Here is a 15947-nt window from a genome sequence, read left to right on the forward strand (position 1 = left end):
CTATCTGGATTATTACATTTGAGATTTTCTTTGGCTCTCTGCAGTTTCAAAGTGGAAACACTCATCCATGGCATCAACATTGCTTATTTTTAAGTCTCTGAGCATCTAAACAACACCATATGGACATGTTAACAAGGTAAGAATTTGATTGTCTGAAGGGGTTTTTACCTCTTTTACCTTTGATGTTTTGACATAATTGGAAAATACCAACTTTACTCTGTATGAAATTTCATGATGAACATACAACAAGGCATAGGTATAAATTACTTAGCTTTTATTCAAAGTTTCCTGTTTCTCTTATAAGTTAAGGATAAGTTCAGGTTAAATTTTACTAGGTATTTTGTAATGTTCTACTCAGAGTCACACACATTTACATTTACAGCAATTGGTCAGTGCTCTTATCCAGATCAAATTACAATGTTAATTACTCAAATTCAGGAATGAATGTAATTAACAACAAATATAACATAAATTTTAAAGAGAAACAATGTATCAGTGGTTAAAAAGTCATATCATTTTTATTACACGTGTCCAAACAAATTCACAAATTTACAAATTTACAATAACACTATAAATTATGTACAAGAAATATTCACATATTAAGACTTGAAAAATACACTTTTTAATGAAAATATACTGTGGTCCATTTCTCAGGTATCAGATATTAAAGAGATGGAGAAGAGTGAGGAACAGTTGGAGAGGGGGTGGGGGATGGGGGGTGTGGGGAAAGACAGAGCGAGGAAGACAGCTGACCAGATACAGAGATGATTATGCAGATGGTCTGGCAGTGCAGAGAGGGAGAGTCGTTGGACAGAAAACGTGAAATGTTCTATTTCTCCAGAAAAATTACACCAGGGAAAAAACATGCATTTCTGTAACCTCTGTGGCACCACATAGAGGCATTTAATTTCACCAATGCTTTGTTGATTTTAAATTAAAGTAAAAAAACAAATGTTTGTAGACAATTGTCCATCTAACATTTTGTCTGTACTCCAGGCTGTTAATCAGGAGTTTGTCCTCTCTTCTCTGCAGTATCCATCGCTCCTCTTCTGGGAAGGCCTGTTGGAATATTCCTGTTGGAATCTGACTGAATACTGATTTTGGAGGATAAGATCAGTATCATAAACTCCACTGCAAACTAATCCCAAATATATTGTACAGAGCTTCAGGGGCTTTTCTCTCAGGATTGACACTTTGAAAGTCTTCTTTAGAGTGTCATTGCAACAGTCCAAAATGTTACTGTCCACAAGCATAAGTGCTAGATTTGTCAGTCTCTTTTGCGATGTTGTAGTGTGTAACTATGTCTTCAGATGGCACAGAGTAGAGAATGTTCTTTCAGATTATGAGGCTGACTGTGGTGCCAGTGTTCTCCTATAGGCTGCATGTGTACTTTTTTATGGTTTTGTTCATTTTTAAAATAATTATTAAAAAATAAATCTGTGACTACAGCAGTTCAGTTGGATTTTTATTGAATAATTGGCTTGAGAAAGACATGAGTTTTCGCTGCGTTTGCTAAAACACGGTCGCTGACCACCCCCACTCCCTGCGCTAAAACAGCTCAGCAAAAAGACATTCCCCCAGCTCTCAATTTTCACATTGGAACATTAAAGAGCTTCCATACTGGCAGGATAATTCTTGTGTGAAATTTTACATTTATGATTGTCTGCTGTCTACAGGTGGCTGGGACCGGAAGGCAGGGGCAAACTTCACTTTACAAAGTTTTCAGCTTGTTGGAAAACACTCTGTCTGAGAATGAACCTAAGACATTTTTAAGACTATAAAAAACATTTATGTGCCATTTTGCCTGTTTTTCCTGTCACATTTATTAAATTCTTTTATCTTTTTTTCAAGAGTTACAGGTGTTTTCCAGTTCTACTCTCACTGCCAGCAGTACCCCTAATTTATGTGGTTAGGGCTCTAGGTGCACCATACTGTAGCAGATTTCATAATAAGGGGTGTGCATATAGTATTGGAATTGAGTCCCTTTCACACACGCATGATAACGCAATAGTTAACAGAAAAGGGTTTTTTAAACTGCCAAAAATGAAAAAATTATACAACAACATCAAGAAAGAAATTATAAGCAGCGTGAACAAAAACTGTTAGCTGTTCCCAGTCAGCTGTATATCAAATGTAAACAAAATGGGAGAGTTATAAAAAGAAAACATGACACTGACTAAAGAATATGTTATAGTGACAGAAAACATTTTTCAGGATCATAATGGATTTTGGCACATATATATGTTAAAAATAATGTTAAAGCTTTTCTTTTGTAAGACATTTCACATGACATGACCAACAAACATTTCAGATCTCAATTAAAATTTTGGGTGTGAATAAAAAAAAATCTATATCAAACTCCATCCTCCAAAAAATCTGACCAGCATTTGATGAAGTGCTAACCATGATCCAGATTTTATGATGCATCTCTAAAAGTTTTTGTGCTTTACAGTGAGTGTTTGTGTGGTGCATTATGTTAGGAGCACTTCCAAACACACACTGCCAGACTTCCAAAGAACATGTAGAGAATATTCTTCACCTCATGCTCAATCTCAAAGCCGAAGCCCTCTCCTATCACTACATGCCACGAGCTGCCAAACTTCTTATCCATCGACTCCTTTATCATCTTAGCTGCACTCTAAAAACAGAAAAGACAGAGATACAGAGAGACAGAGAACAGGAGAGAAAATTACATGCAAATAAAGCAACTAAATACCAGCAAATGACTGAATAACTCAATAAACCAATCAAATACAAATAATCAATCAGTCAAGCCTTATTTACTTGAATGATATCCCAGTATATATTTAGATATCCCCTTGAATCCACACACACACACACACACACACACACACACACACACACAGATAGTTGAATGCATCAGCGTTTTAACAACAGAGGCATTGGGCAAAAATGGGCACTTGCTGAGCATACATTATAAAAAAAAAAGAGCAAAGAGAAACTAGGCCGGACCGCCATTAGCCATATAGCCATTGTCACAGAGGTTTTTCTGGCGTTTCAAAAACAGGAACGCCCAAAATATATACCCTTGTTATTGGAAGGTCTAAAGAAACTCAGAACTGGTTCTAAAGAAAGAGTCTTTGTTTACAATAATAACAAATAATAAAAATAGGCTAGGCAAATAGAAAATTAATCAAAAACAACATTCAGAACATAATCATGTCTATATCAATTATTTTTATTTTATTATGTCCCCACTGTGTTCATCTACTGTCCATTTAAAACCACACTACCAAGCTGTAGTCACATGATTCTGCCCCTATCTGCCACAACCAAAATGCCAAGGCCGACCATGCAACTTGAGCAGCGGGTACTAAAGAAAAACACAGTGTCTGTGGTTTTGACGTGCTGGGTTTTATCTAGAATTAAGACGACACTGAACAAAAAGTAAGTCAAATGTAAACACTGAGAAATAACAGTTTCAGTGACCAAAGCACAATCACACACCAAATATAAAGAGTGCTCAAAAAACAAGAGAGGAACAAACTCCAAGCAACATACCCCATATTTAATACTGAAGTATATTTCCAGCACAAGCCTCGTCACTGAACTATGAGGGTCAGAAATACCAAAACAAAATAATCATTAATTAAGCATGATCATGGTAAAATGTACATTTAATCATTTGATTTGTGCTCATATTGCCCAGCACTAATAACAAACTATAAAAATAATTTATCTTGTCAGTTGCTGACAGTGTATGTGTGATCATGGAATGCTTATTTTCTGCTCATACCAAGCTACAAAACTGAAGCACTATGTTGAGATGATACTAAAGCAACTCATTTACCAGAAACGAACAAGATAACATTTTAAAATTTACATTTTTTAATATCTCTAAAACCAAACACCTTAACATTTTTTCAACCAAATAATCTATATTGTTAAAGGAACAGGGCATGGCTGGGAAGTAGATATTTATGTACTGACTTACATTAAGGGTCGGACAGATAAAATGGTGCTATAAATAAATCATAGCCTTCTTTATTTTGAGTAGCATTTTGCGCTTGTGTTCTGGCATTTTCTTGTAAAGTTAAACCAAAAGCTGTGCAGATGTAATTTACTCATCAGAAAGTCAGTAACTTTGAGATGCGTCCGTGTATTCGTGCTGTTATAGGGACACACAAGATGACTTTCTGTTTGTTAAATATATAGTAGAAAACAACAGGCTGTGTCACAGAAACATTCTCCAAACATAAAGACGAGACTATATTACCTCAACAATGTTCAACACATTTCTGTTTGAGGCTCCAGTAAAACACTGAGCTGCTCACCGCGGCAGACAGTGGACCTACAGCGCTGAAGCAGTGTGTCCAGATTCAGCTCTCAACTCTCTAGCCCCTTGAACACTTCTGCTCTTCTTTCAACAATGTCATAAAAGTGAACATTTCAATTAAAAATGTAGGTCTTATGGCAAGAAATGGGACAAGGGAAAGCCTGCAGACAGCAAAATTTTTAGGTCCCAAAATAAGACTTGTCCAGGGTAAAGAGGACATTTGGTTACTGCCGAATGGTTCCAAATTTATTTCATGAACTGGAAGGTGAAATATGGCTGAATCAACAACAGATGGTGTAGTAGTGCCACCTTAAATTCTCTCTGTGAAATATGGCAGTTCCTACTCGCACATGCATGTTTCAAAATTAGGAGTCAGTCAGTCAGTCAGTAAGCAAAAATGCCTCTTCTAGGCCAGCCCGGTAGGTGTCCAGCAAAAAGAAAAGAAAAACAGGGAAAAAAATTTGAAGACACCTAATCAGTACACAGACATTTACAAGTAATTCCAGTGCTTTTATTATATTAATTGGTTATTTGCAGCTATAAGAGCTTCCTACAAGATGTAGTGGAAGTAGTATGCACACATTGCTGTGGCATTTGCACTACATAGTGGAGTCAATGATAATTCATTATTATTTAATTAATAATTAATTATTTAATTCATTTTGCTAAGCTCCATGTTTGGGAGCCATTAACTAATATGTAGTGTCCGTACCTGTCTTAATTTTAACTTAGACAAATAGGTCATCTTCACATATTATACAGCAAAAGTAGCTAGAATTAACTATTATTAATGAAATATGCTCATTGACCCGCCGTGGGTTCTTGACTCTGAAATGGAATCTGAACTAGAAGTTAAAATTCCATACGAGAAAGGTGCACACACAAACAAATAACCAAGGATTGGTTTTATCACACAACTGGTTTATTAATAATAATATCAAATAATGAATATTGATTAGACATTCATATAATAAAATGGATTACAGCGATATATGAGGGAACAGGGAGATTAATATGTGAGGGAATTTCTCTATGATAATTATTGTCCTAAGTTCTAAGAAAGGCTATTGTTTATCCCAGCAAACTTTCAGTACCAACCCATGAGCCATGAGAGACATGAAACCATGTGACCTTACGTATCCGGAGATGAACGGGGAGCATGACGCTGACGGTGCCTTCCGGCACGACTTCCTGGAGAATTGCAGACGCGGGCCTTGTAGGTTGCAACCGCGGGCGTTCATTTTCTCCCGAGGCTTTCAGACGCAGCCGTCGGAGCTGGTGGTGTTCTGAAGGTCTCTGTGGGGATTCTTCGTCGTCGCTGATCTGCTGCCTTGTGAGAGAGAGAGAGAGGCACGTCCATGCAGGTCTCTCCGGTGCAGGTTTCCACATCTCAGAAGGTCATTCTGAGGGTGCGTGCAGCAGTCCTCTTCGTGGCGTTGTCGTCGTTTGGAGGGTCAGAGGTCTAAGGTTGCCTTCATGCTCTGGGTGTGGCGTTGAAATTTTGCTAGCGTTAAACTATAGCTCTTCTTAATCTGTAGTTTCTATCTGGACCACGCTTTAAAGGTCCAAGACTGTTTAAGAAAGCCATGAGTCTGACGCCTGCAGAGTCATTTCCAAAACTCAGGTCATTTTACTCTTTTAGCCTTGAAAAAGCTAAAAGAGACAACGCCCCAAGTGTCTGGAGCCTTCAAGTGAAGAGTCGAACATCGGAGAAAAAGGGGCAGAAGCCCAAAAAGTTTGAAAAACCTTACAAAGCTCAAAAGCTGGAAAAAAGCTTGTGTCATTTGGCGCCACAGGTTTTTAACTAGAGTTTAGAAAACCCGCCCCGAATACCTGATTCGTCCTCAATGAGGGAGAATTGGAGCTTTTCTTGCTCCTGATTGGCTGTTTCCTGTACCTTGGGAGTGGCATCACATAGAATTTATGACACTTGACAAGACAAAGACTTGACCATCCCTGAGTGAATACTTTGCAATATAAAAGATTATATGTTAACACAAAGTAATATAATTATTTATAACAGTATTTATAATTATTAACCAACTAAACACATAGTATGTGACTACCTTGGTTCTACATAAATTCATATAAACAAAAATGACTTTAAACACATGTAAATTAATTCCACCTATTTTGATTGTCAAAACGGGATTAATTTCAAACAGTTGTGCCCATATACAACTTGTTTTCCATGTAAGAACTTTGGGATGTTTGAGTCTTTTAGAGTTAACAGTCTTTAAAAAGGTGTCCTTTAAAGAGGGCATTGTGGGTTTCAATCAAGATTGAGTCTCTGTGTCTCTCTGCATTCTTTCCTTGACCCTGGGGGTCCTTAAGTCATAAAAAGGGTCTTTGGAGGGGGTTTTACGGGCCTGCTCTGGAGGTTTATCTCACCTTACGATCTTGGTTAGAGATGTCTCTGAAACGAGCTAAAGTTTGGGTATATCAAATCACATCTTCAGAAAGTCACAATTTCGTATTAGAGATTAATACACATTCATCATATCCACTACAAAGACTAGAAGTCCACACCAAATTCAATTAACAATGGTTTGATGGACGTGATTTGTGCACTGGAGTAGGGCTATTGCTGTAAAAGAATTTCCTATGTGGTGGCTTATCGGGGCTCAACACTGCAATATGCTATATTACCACACCAAATTACTTAATTGTTTCTGATTCTGGTGCTATACTCCTAACTGTCAGCTGGAACGTGCCTGAACTGTTATATTAAGCTTAGGCCAGCCCGTGCAAAAAAGCCTCATACCATTTTCCTTCTCCATAAATCTTTACAGGCACAATGCAGTCAGGAAGGTAATGTTCTCTTGGCATTTACCAAACCCAGACTCGACCATCAGACTGCCAAATAGTGAAATGCGATTCCTCACTCCACAGAACACATTTCTATTGCTCCTGGATCCATTGTGGAATGTTTTACACCACTCCTTTGGGTTTTGTGATAAGGCTTGCATGTGACCACACAGCCACTGAAAAACATTAGATAAAGCACTTTTTGATATTAATGCCAGAGTGGGTCTTGAACTCCTACTAGTAACTATATATAGTCTGACACTTCATGGCTGAGTTGCTGTAGTTCCAAAATGTTTCCACTGTTCAGTTATATCACTCACAGCAGATTGTGGAATATATAGGTGTGAAGATTTTTCACATTCGGATATTCAATAGCAGCATTTTATTACATTACCATGTCTGAATTCAGTGAGTTCTTTAGGATGAGCAGTTCTTTTAAAACTTTTTGTAATGTCACACTACATGTCTAGATGTTTGATGTTATACACATGTGGCAATGGGACTAAATGAAACATCTGAATACAATGATTAGAAAGTTTGTCTAATACATATAGTTTAGCTGTAAATGAAAACATAAGAACTGGTGCAAAAAATGTACCCAAAATAACAGAAAAAAACTGAACAGTTATTTTATATAGATAAAAATTATGACTGCAAATTTTAATCTTACCAAATCAACACACTCATTCGTTGATTAAATGGACTACTATGAGCTGCAGCTGGGATTAAACTACTGTGTTGTGTTCTGGTTACGACAATTGTCAGTTTGAATATTTCATTAATTGCAATCCCATCTTTGTGTAATTAAATTTCCCAAATTTACCCCAGAGTGAGTAAAAAAGTATTAACGCCTGTGTATAATGTAACATACAATCAGTTTATTAGAATTTTCTATCAAGTAAACTTTTTTCATGGGTACAGTTTGCTGTACTTAAACACTGCTAGAAGGATATTTTTGTATGCTGGACCATTCTTACCCTAGCTGTGACACATTAACAGTTTAAAATACCATACAACCACCACACACACACTACCAACGTCATTGTTGTACCAACACTAATCTAATTCAAATAACATATGGTCAGTTGTGGTCCTACTATGATGGATGTGGTAAAGTGGGGACTGATGATAGACTACTCCAAGTAACTGTAAATAAAAAAAAAAAAAGTGTTTTTATGGGATATATTTCTGGTAAAATAGCTACTATGACACAAAGCACACACCTCATTGTTGGTGGCAAATTTTTCACATGCTGTAACACACAGCTCCATGGTCTCCACCCTCATTTCCTCTGACATGTCTGTGTGCTGTAAAACCAAAAATAGAGTTAAACATAATAAAGCAACAGAATAGGCTGCTGAGAAAGACAACCTTTAATAGAGCAGATTCTGGTGTTATGTCACACCATACTTCACACTTAAAGAAGTCAGATGTATCGCTTCCATTTTTCAGTGCATGCCTTAATCAGATCAGTCATCTGTGAGGACACTACTGTGTTTGTCATCTGAGTAAGAGGATGTTTCTCTCTCTCGCCCACATCAGTCACCTCCCTGGATCAAATTAGAACAGACTCTGTCACTGCTTATTAAAATTTTAACAATCATCAGAAAGCTCTGTCTTATAGTACAGTCAAACAAACAAAAAAATTCTAATTCAACAATGTATGTTTTTGAAAGCAAAATTAAAGATTTATTGAAATCTATCTAATGTGTGCGTGTTTCCCTGTGAAGGACTGGCGCCCCCTCCAGGGTGTATTCCTGCCTTGCGCCCAATGATTCCAGGAAGGCTCTGGACCCACCGTGATCCTGAACTGGATAAGCGGTTACAGATAATGAATGAATGAATTAATTAATGAAATCTATCTATCTATCTATCTTTGATTTATCTAATCAAAGGCAAGGCCATCCCCAAACAAAGCCAAAGCCACACAAGTCAAAAAAGCCAGTGGAGAAAACACCTATCAGATAAATTTTCTCCTGTCTTTGCTTGGAACTAACAAAATTTCTTTAGTCACAATTTTTTTTAATTATTCTCTACCACTCCGTCAAGGTCTAGCAGTCTTCAGAGTAGACAGTAATGAGAATTATGGGATTCCCTGGCTACTCTCTAAACATGGCCATTTGCCTCCACATCCTCTCTTGGCTGAAGCCTAAGCTCTATATCTTTGACTTGATCTTTGCCTCATGAGGATATATTCTCCCTAAGTCAGAGTGTCCATGGATTTTTTTGGATGCTCTAGGCCACTCTATCGCCTCCCTTACCCCTTATCTTGACAAAATATATTACATGAAATGACACGTAATAATAAAGCAAAACATAAAGACTCTTCACCCTAATCAGAGGGAAGTTGTGGAGTCTCTTGTACTCTGCCTCTTCCTTCTTACTCTCAGCTGTTTCCGCCATTTTAGCTCTGTAGAAAGATGTCTGTCATCAGAACCCCAGATTGTATTATATTCATAGAGAAGCACTGTTTTTTCTTTTAGACCAAGAAAAGAAGGCAGCTCAAGAAAAGATTATCGTAACAGCTACCTTGTTTTATACAAAAATCTGTTTTCCATTTAAACACAAACACTGTATTGGACTCTCTCTTCTGTATGAGTGCTGTTGAGAAGATGTCATGAGAAGCTGACATCAATATTAATGAGAATAACAGAGATATCCTATGCATTTGCTGACTGACCAGAACAGTGCACATTTAGAAATATGCCCCTTTTGCAGTCTTGCCAAACACAGAAATGTCTGAGTTTGTAAATACAATTAAATTTACTATTACTAGAAGAGATTTTACTAACAGTAACATCCTAAAAGTATAAAGCCATGTTCTCATTTATGATTTAGCACCTAGTTATACTCTATATGATGACGTTCTAAAACAAAGATATTGTAAATCATTACTCTGATATTCAAATTATTAAAATGAGATTGTAATAAATTAAATTGAGTTTTTAAATTATTACTTTTATGACACACTATTATTTTGACATATTAAGCAATTGAGGTAGAATAAATCATCAGTATAGTAAGCTTTATCTTTATTATGAATAAATATTATGAATATACATTTTGAAAAGGCGGGAGGTGACGGTTAGAAAAGTAGCGGAAGGTTTGATCATAAGGAGATCGTATGTTATGTTAATAATCAAAACGAGGACAAGAGATTAAAATAAGCTAAAATCAGCATAAACATAGAAGATTATCTGATTACATTTAATATGAACAAAAATGCAAATAACAGGCTCGTGTAGCTGTTACTGAGGTCAACTGAGGTATAATGCCAATGCGTTAAAATTCAGTGCATCAAAATAAAAATAACACAACTCCCCACAGAAGCAAGCTAGCTAGGTCTGCTGGCACTTGGTGCTGTTTTAACAGAATTTAATGGTGATACGTTCTATTTATTTTACATTACAGTGGTCAGAGACAGAAGACATTGGTGGACTACACTACACTCGTATTTAACTTACTTGAATTCGGAACCCTTGAAAAGCGGCTACGTTGTTATGGAGACATTTTGATCTTAGCAACCTACACTCAAGCTCCAACCGGCGTTGTGCTGCGTCTTTAGGCGCATCCCAAATTTCTCACGGCTCCCTATGTAGGGCACTAGGCGACTTGTATACTTTCGCCTCATCTGTGCATTTTATCACCAGCAGAGAATTGTTCACAGATGTCTCACCTTCTTCTATCTTACTCAGTATTTGAGAGCACTTGTCATCATTTTAAAACCTTTGTAGTGTACTATGAACTAGGGAGGCAAATGACACTAATTCGCACATCAAATAAATCAGACTATAGCTAGAAACAGACCAGGTTTGGTCCACTGAGGGAAATATTGGAGGTTCACTGGGATTTTGCACAGCGTTTTTTTTTGTGCGGACCACCGGTCTTTAAACTGAATTTTATACAAAACGCGACATTTTAGTGCTTTTCTTTTCAATGTCCAATTTACAGATTTTCCTTTCAGTTTCCTCTGGTTATTCTTTGTAAATGACATTAATTCAAAATTTTAATCCAGCACAGTGTCAACATTTTCAGCCTAATCATTTTATATCAATGTCAACTCATTATTGCATCTCATAGTTGGTTGTGTGTATAAGTAGTTATATTTTATTTTTTATGTGTGCAGTCTCTGAGAATTTAAAATCAGTTTGAGGAAGTTAAAACAGTTGGATGTTGTAATCAGCAGTGACCTACAGTCAGCAGTGTGCAGATATTTTAAAGCTAGTGGAGCCATACACGTGCTGGTCATAAAATTAGAATATTATGAAAAAGTTAATTTATTTCAGTAATTCCATTCAAAAAGTGAAACTTGTATATTATACACATTCATTACACACAAACTGATATATTTCAAGTGTTTATTTCTTTTAATTTAATGATTATAACTGACAAACATGAAAACCCCAAATTTAGTATCTCAGAGAATTAGAATATTGTGAAAATATATTGAATATTGAAGACACCTGGTGCTACACTCTAATCAGCTAATTAACTCCAAACAACTGCAAAGGCCTTTAAATGGTCTCTCAGTCTAGTTATGAAGGCAACACAATCATGGGGAAGACTGCTGACTTGACAGTTGTCCAAAGGATGACCATTGACACTTTACACAAGCAGCACAAGACACAAAAGGTCATTGCTGTTCAGAGAGCTCTGTGTCCAAGCACATTAATAGAGAGGCAAAGGGAAGGAAAATATGTGGAAGAATTAAGTGTACAAACAATAGGGATAACCCCACCCAGGAGAGGATTGTGAAACAAAACCCATTCAAAAATGTGGGGGAGATTCACAAAGACTGGACTGCAGCTGAAATCTTTAAGAACCACCACGCACAGACGTATGCAAGATATGGGTTTCAGCTGTCACATTCCTTGTGTCAAGCCACTCTTGAATAAGAGACAATGTCAGAAGCGTCTCACTTCCAAAAAGGACTGGACTGCTGCTGAGTGGTCCAAAGTTATGTTCTCTGATGAAAGTAAATTTTGCATTTCCTTTGGAAATCAAGGTACCAGAGTCTGGAGGAACATAGGAGAATCCACATTGCTTGAGGTCCAGTGTAAAGTGCTAAGCAGAAATCAGATTATTGCCAGAATAATGTAAATTGTAGCTAATTACTCAAGTGCATGTCAATGCATTGATCAGATTACAAACAAAATCTGATTTTGTGCATTTTTCAGATTACTAAGTGCAGGTAAAAACACTCATTGAGTAGAACCGATCAAGTATACAGAAAAATACATTTCCCAGAATTCTCTGGAAGTTCATGTGGACACTGCAGCCAATTGCAAGGCTTTCCAGCATGTCAGTTCACCCAACATTTACATCCACAGACATTCAATCCACTAGTAGAAGTAGAGTCTGATACCTTCAGTATGTTAAACTGATGTCACTGCCAGGAACCTGCTAGTTGCATTTTGCTTGGCCGACTGTACATCTGTCTATACACACTTCAATTTATCTTTTTGTACGGGCTCTGGTATTGGTCCGACGTGTCTCCTTTTACACATCATGTCAATATTGCAGACTTGTGATCAGTCCTTTTGACTAAAAGAGATTTAAAACACCTGTAAATCATTAAAGCTAATTGTAATCTTCATTAAAGCTGGGGTTAAGTACTTTCCTGGGTACTTAAGCAGTTGCTTGTGTCAAATGCCTGCCTGTTCATGAGATAATAGATAATAGATTGATCTTTTTCTATTTGCTATATTGGTTTTTGTTTTGATTTATTCAGAATGTGTTAAACCATTTCTACTGGTTTGTTTATCATTAGAATGTAATACAATGTGAAATTCTGCTGCAAATATAACATCTATAAAGTGATAAAAAGCAAAAAAAAGTAAATAAATGAATATAATATGAATAGTAGAGAAAAAAATGAGCAAATATCATGGAATAGAGTATTTCAGATTTTAATGGGATCAGTACATGTTCTACACTTTCAAGATGAAAAACAGACCCCCCCCCCTGTTTTTACTAAAGCTGTACAGAAAATATCTGGAACATGGACAGAGATCATTTAGCTTAAAATGGAGATAAGGGAAAACACCATTGTGGGTCAAGGGAGGTCTCTCTCTCTCTCTCTGTCTTTGTCTCTGTGCATGTGTGTTTTTTCTCTGGGATGCTTTGATTTCAGTTTTGAGGATTAGTGAGGATTTTCTGTTTCTGGATAGATTTATGGTGGAGGCCAGCAAAATGTGGGTCGTGTGTGTGTGTGTTGGGTTCAGTAAAAACCTCAAGCAGGACAATGCACTTTAAATCATAAAAAAAAAATGAAAAACTTAACTTAATAACATCTTATTTACAAACCCCATGTCAGAAAATTCACAGTGCAAAATGTAAATAAATAGAAAACACCAAATTCAGTATGTCAGAAAATTAGAATATTACTTAAGACCAATACAAAAAAAATGTTTTTTTTTAGAAATGCTGGCCAACTGAAAAGTATGACCATGAAAAGTATGAGCATGTACAGCACTTGATACTTAGTTGGGGCTCCTTTTGCCTGAATTACTGCAGCAATGTGGCGTGGCATGGAGTTTATCACTCTGTGGCACTGCTCAGGTGTTATGAGAGCCCAGGTTGCTCTGAAAGTGGCCTTCAGCTCTTCTGCATTGTTTGGTCTGGCATATTGCATCTTTCTCTTCACAAAGCCCCATAGATTTTCTATGGGGTTAAAGTCAGGCGAATTTGCTGGCCAATTAAGAACAGGGATACCATAGTCCTTAAACCAGGTACTGGTAGTTTTGTCACTGTGTGCAGGTGACAAGTCCTGTTGGAAAATGAAATCTTCATCTCCATAAAGCTTGTCAGCAGCAGGAAGCATGAAGTGCCCTAAAACTCCCTAGACGGCTGCTTTGACCTAGGACCTCAGAAAAAACAGTGGACCAAAACCAGCAGATGACATGGCACCCCAAACCGTCACTGACTCTGGAAACTTTACACTGGACCTCAAGCAACATGGATTCTGTACATCTCCTCTCTTCTTTCAGACCCTGGGACCTTGAAATGCAAAATTTACTTTCATCAGAGAACATAACTTTGAAACACTCAGCAGCAGTCCAGTCCATTTTGGAAGTGAGACACTTCTGAAGCTGTCTCTTGTTCAAGAGTGGCTTGACACAAGGAATGCAACAGCTGAAACACATGACTTGCATATGTCTGTGCATGGTGGTTCTTAAAGCACTGAATCCAGCTGCAGTCCGCTCTTTGTGAATCTCCCCCACATTTTTTAATTGATTTTGTTTCCCAATCCTCTCCAGGGTGCGGTTATCCCTATTGCTTGTATAAACCGGATTCCAAAAAAGTTGGAACACTAAACAAATTGTGAATAAAAACTGAAAGCAATTATGTGGAGATGGCAAATGTCAATATTTTATTTGTAATAGAACATAGACGACAGATCAAATGTTTAATCTGAGTAAATGTAACATTTTAAAGGAAAAATATGTTGATTCAAAATTTCAGTGTCAACAAATCCCAAAAAATTGGGACAAGTAGCAATAAGTGGCTGTAAAAAGGAAATTGAGCATATAACAAACAGCTGGAAGACAAATTAACACTGCTTAGGTCAATTGACAACATGATTGGGTATAAAAAGAGCTTCTCAGAATGTCAGTGTCTCTCTGAAGCCAAGATGGTAAGAGGATCACCAATTCCACCATTGTTGTGCAGCAATACCAGAATGGTGTTACCCAGCGTAAAATAGCAAAGACTTTTAAGTTATCATCATCAAAAGATTCAGAAAATCTGGAACAATTGCTGTGTGTAAGGGTCAAGGCTGTAAAACTCTACTGGATGCTCATGATCTCCGGGCCCTTAAATGTCACTGCACCTCAAACAGTAATGCCACTGTCAAGGAAATAACAGAATGGGCTCAGGAATACTTCCAGAAAGCATTGTCAGTGAACACAATCCACCGTGCCATCCGCCGTTGCCAGCTGAAACTTTACAGTGCAAAGAGGAAGCCATTTCTAAGCAAGCACCACAAGCTGAGATGTTGGTACTGGGCCAGTGGTCTTTTAAACTGGAGTGTGGCAAAATGGAAAACTGTTCTGTGGTCAGATGAGTCAGGATTTGAAGTTCTTTATGGAACACTGGGACGCCATGTCATCCGGACCAGAGAGGACAAGGATAACACAAGTTGTTATCAACGCTCTGTTCAGAAGCCTGCATCACTGATGGTATGGGGTTGCATGAGTGCTTGTGGCATGGGCAGCTTGCATGTCTGGAAAGGCACCATTAATGCAGAGAACTATGTTGAGGTTCTAGAACAACATATGCTCCCATCTAGACATCATCTCTTTCAGGGAAGACCCTGCATTTTTCAACAAAATAATGCCAGACCACATTCTGCAGCAATCTCAACATCATGGCTATGTAGGAGAAGGATCCGGGTACTGAAATAGCCAGCCTGCAGTCCAGATCTTTCACCTATAGAGAACATTTGGCGCATCATAAAGAGGAAGGTGCGACAAAGAAGGCCCAAGACAACTGAATAGTTAGAGGCCTGTATTAGACATGAATGGGAGAGCATTCGTATTTCTAAACTTGAGAAACTGGTCTCCTCTGTCCCCAGACATCTGATGAGTGTTGTAAGAAGAGGGGGATGCCACACAGTGGTAAATGGCCTTGTCCCAACTTTTTTGGGATTTGTTGATGCCATGAAATTTTGAAATAACATTTCCCTTAAAATGATACATTCTCTCAGTTTAAACATTTGATCTGTGATTTGTGTTCGATTCTGAATAAAATATTAGACGTTGGCACCTCCACATCATTGCATTCAGTTTTTATTCACAATTAGTTTAGTGTCCCAACTTTTTTGGAATCCGGTTTGTACAGT

At 37.5% G+C, this 15947-nt stretch overlaps 1 protein-coding gene across 8 annotated transcripts; it reads right to left on the bottom strand.

The window, feature by feature from the left end:
* Positions 1 to 611: 611 nt before the first annotated feature.
* Positions 612 to 12608, bottom strand: LOC136679008 (dynein axonemal light chain 4-like). Of its 8 annotated transcripts, XR_010796513.1 has the most exons (6): positions 10570 to 10630; positions 9437 to 9515; positions 8516 to 8655; positions 8329 to 8412; positions 3523 to 3571; positions 2502 to 2638 (listed from the first exon to the last, which is right to left on the bottom strand). XR_010796513.1 is itself a non-coding variant. In XM_066657258.1 (5 exons), the coding sequence occupies exons 3-5, from the start codon at positions 8607 to 8609 to the stop codon at positions 2477 to 2479; spliced, it is 291 nt and encodes a 96-aa protein (XP_066513355.1). In that variant the 5' UTR covers positions 8610 to 8655; positions 9437 to 9515; positions 12471 to 12522; the 3' UTR covers positions 612 to 2476. The 8 variants fall into 8 exon arrangements, 4 of the variants coding, with proteins under 4 accessions (XP_066513355.1, XP_066513354.1, XP_066513353.1 ...); XM_066657258.1 differs by lacking the exons at positions 3523 to 3571; positions 10570 to 10630 and adding an exon at positions 12471 to 12522 and having other exon boundaries at positions 612 to 2638; positions 8565 to 8655; XM_066657257.1 differs by lacking the exon at positions 3523 to 3571 and having other exon boundaries at positions 612 to 2638; positions 8565 to 8655.
* Between the last annotated feature and the right edge of the window lie 3339 nt (positions 12609 to 15947).

Source organism: Hoplias malabaricus, chromosome Y, assembly GCF_029633855.1.
Source record: "Hoplias malabaricus isolate fHopMal1 chromosome Y, fHopMal1.hap1, whole genome shotgun sequence".
Taxonomy (NCBI): domain Eukaryota; kingdom Metazoa; phylum Chordata; class Actinopteri; order Characiformes; family Erythrinidae; genus Hoplias; species Hoplias malabaricus.

Excerpts from the sequence above, each read along its gene's own strand:
- LOC136679008 (XM_066657256.1), bottom strand. The coding sequence starts at position 9,508 with ATGGCGGAAACAGCTGAGAGTAAGAAGGAAGAGGCAGAGTACAAGAGA. Across the intron at positions 8,413-9,436 it reads ACAACTTCCCTCTGATTAGG|CACACAGACATGTCAGAGGA; the intron begins GTGAAGAGTCTT and ends TTGGTTTTACAG. Across the intron at positions 2,639-8,328 it reads AATTTGCCACCAACAATGAG|AGTGCAGCTAAGATGATAAA; the intron begins GTGTGTGCTTTG and ends TTCTGTTTTTAG.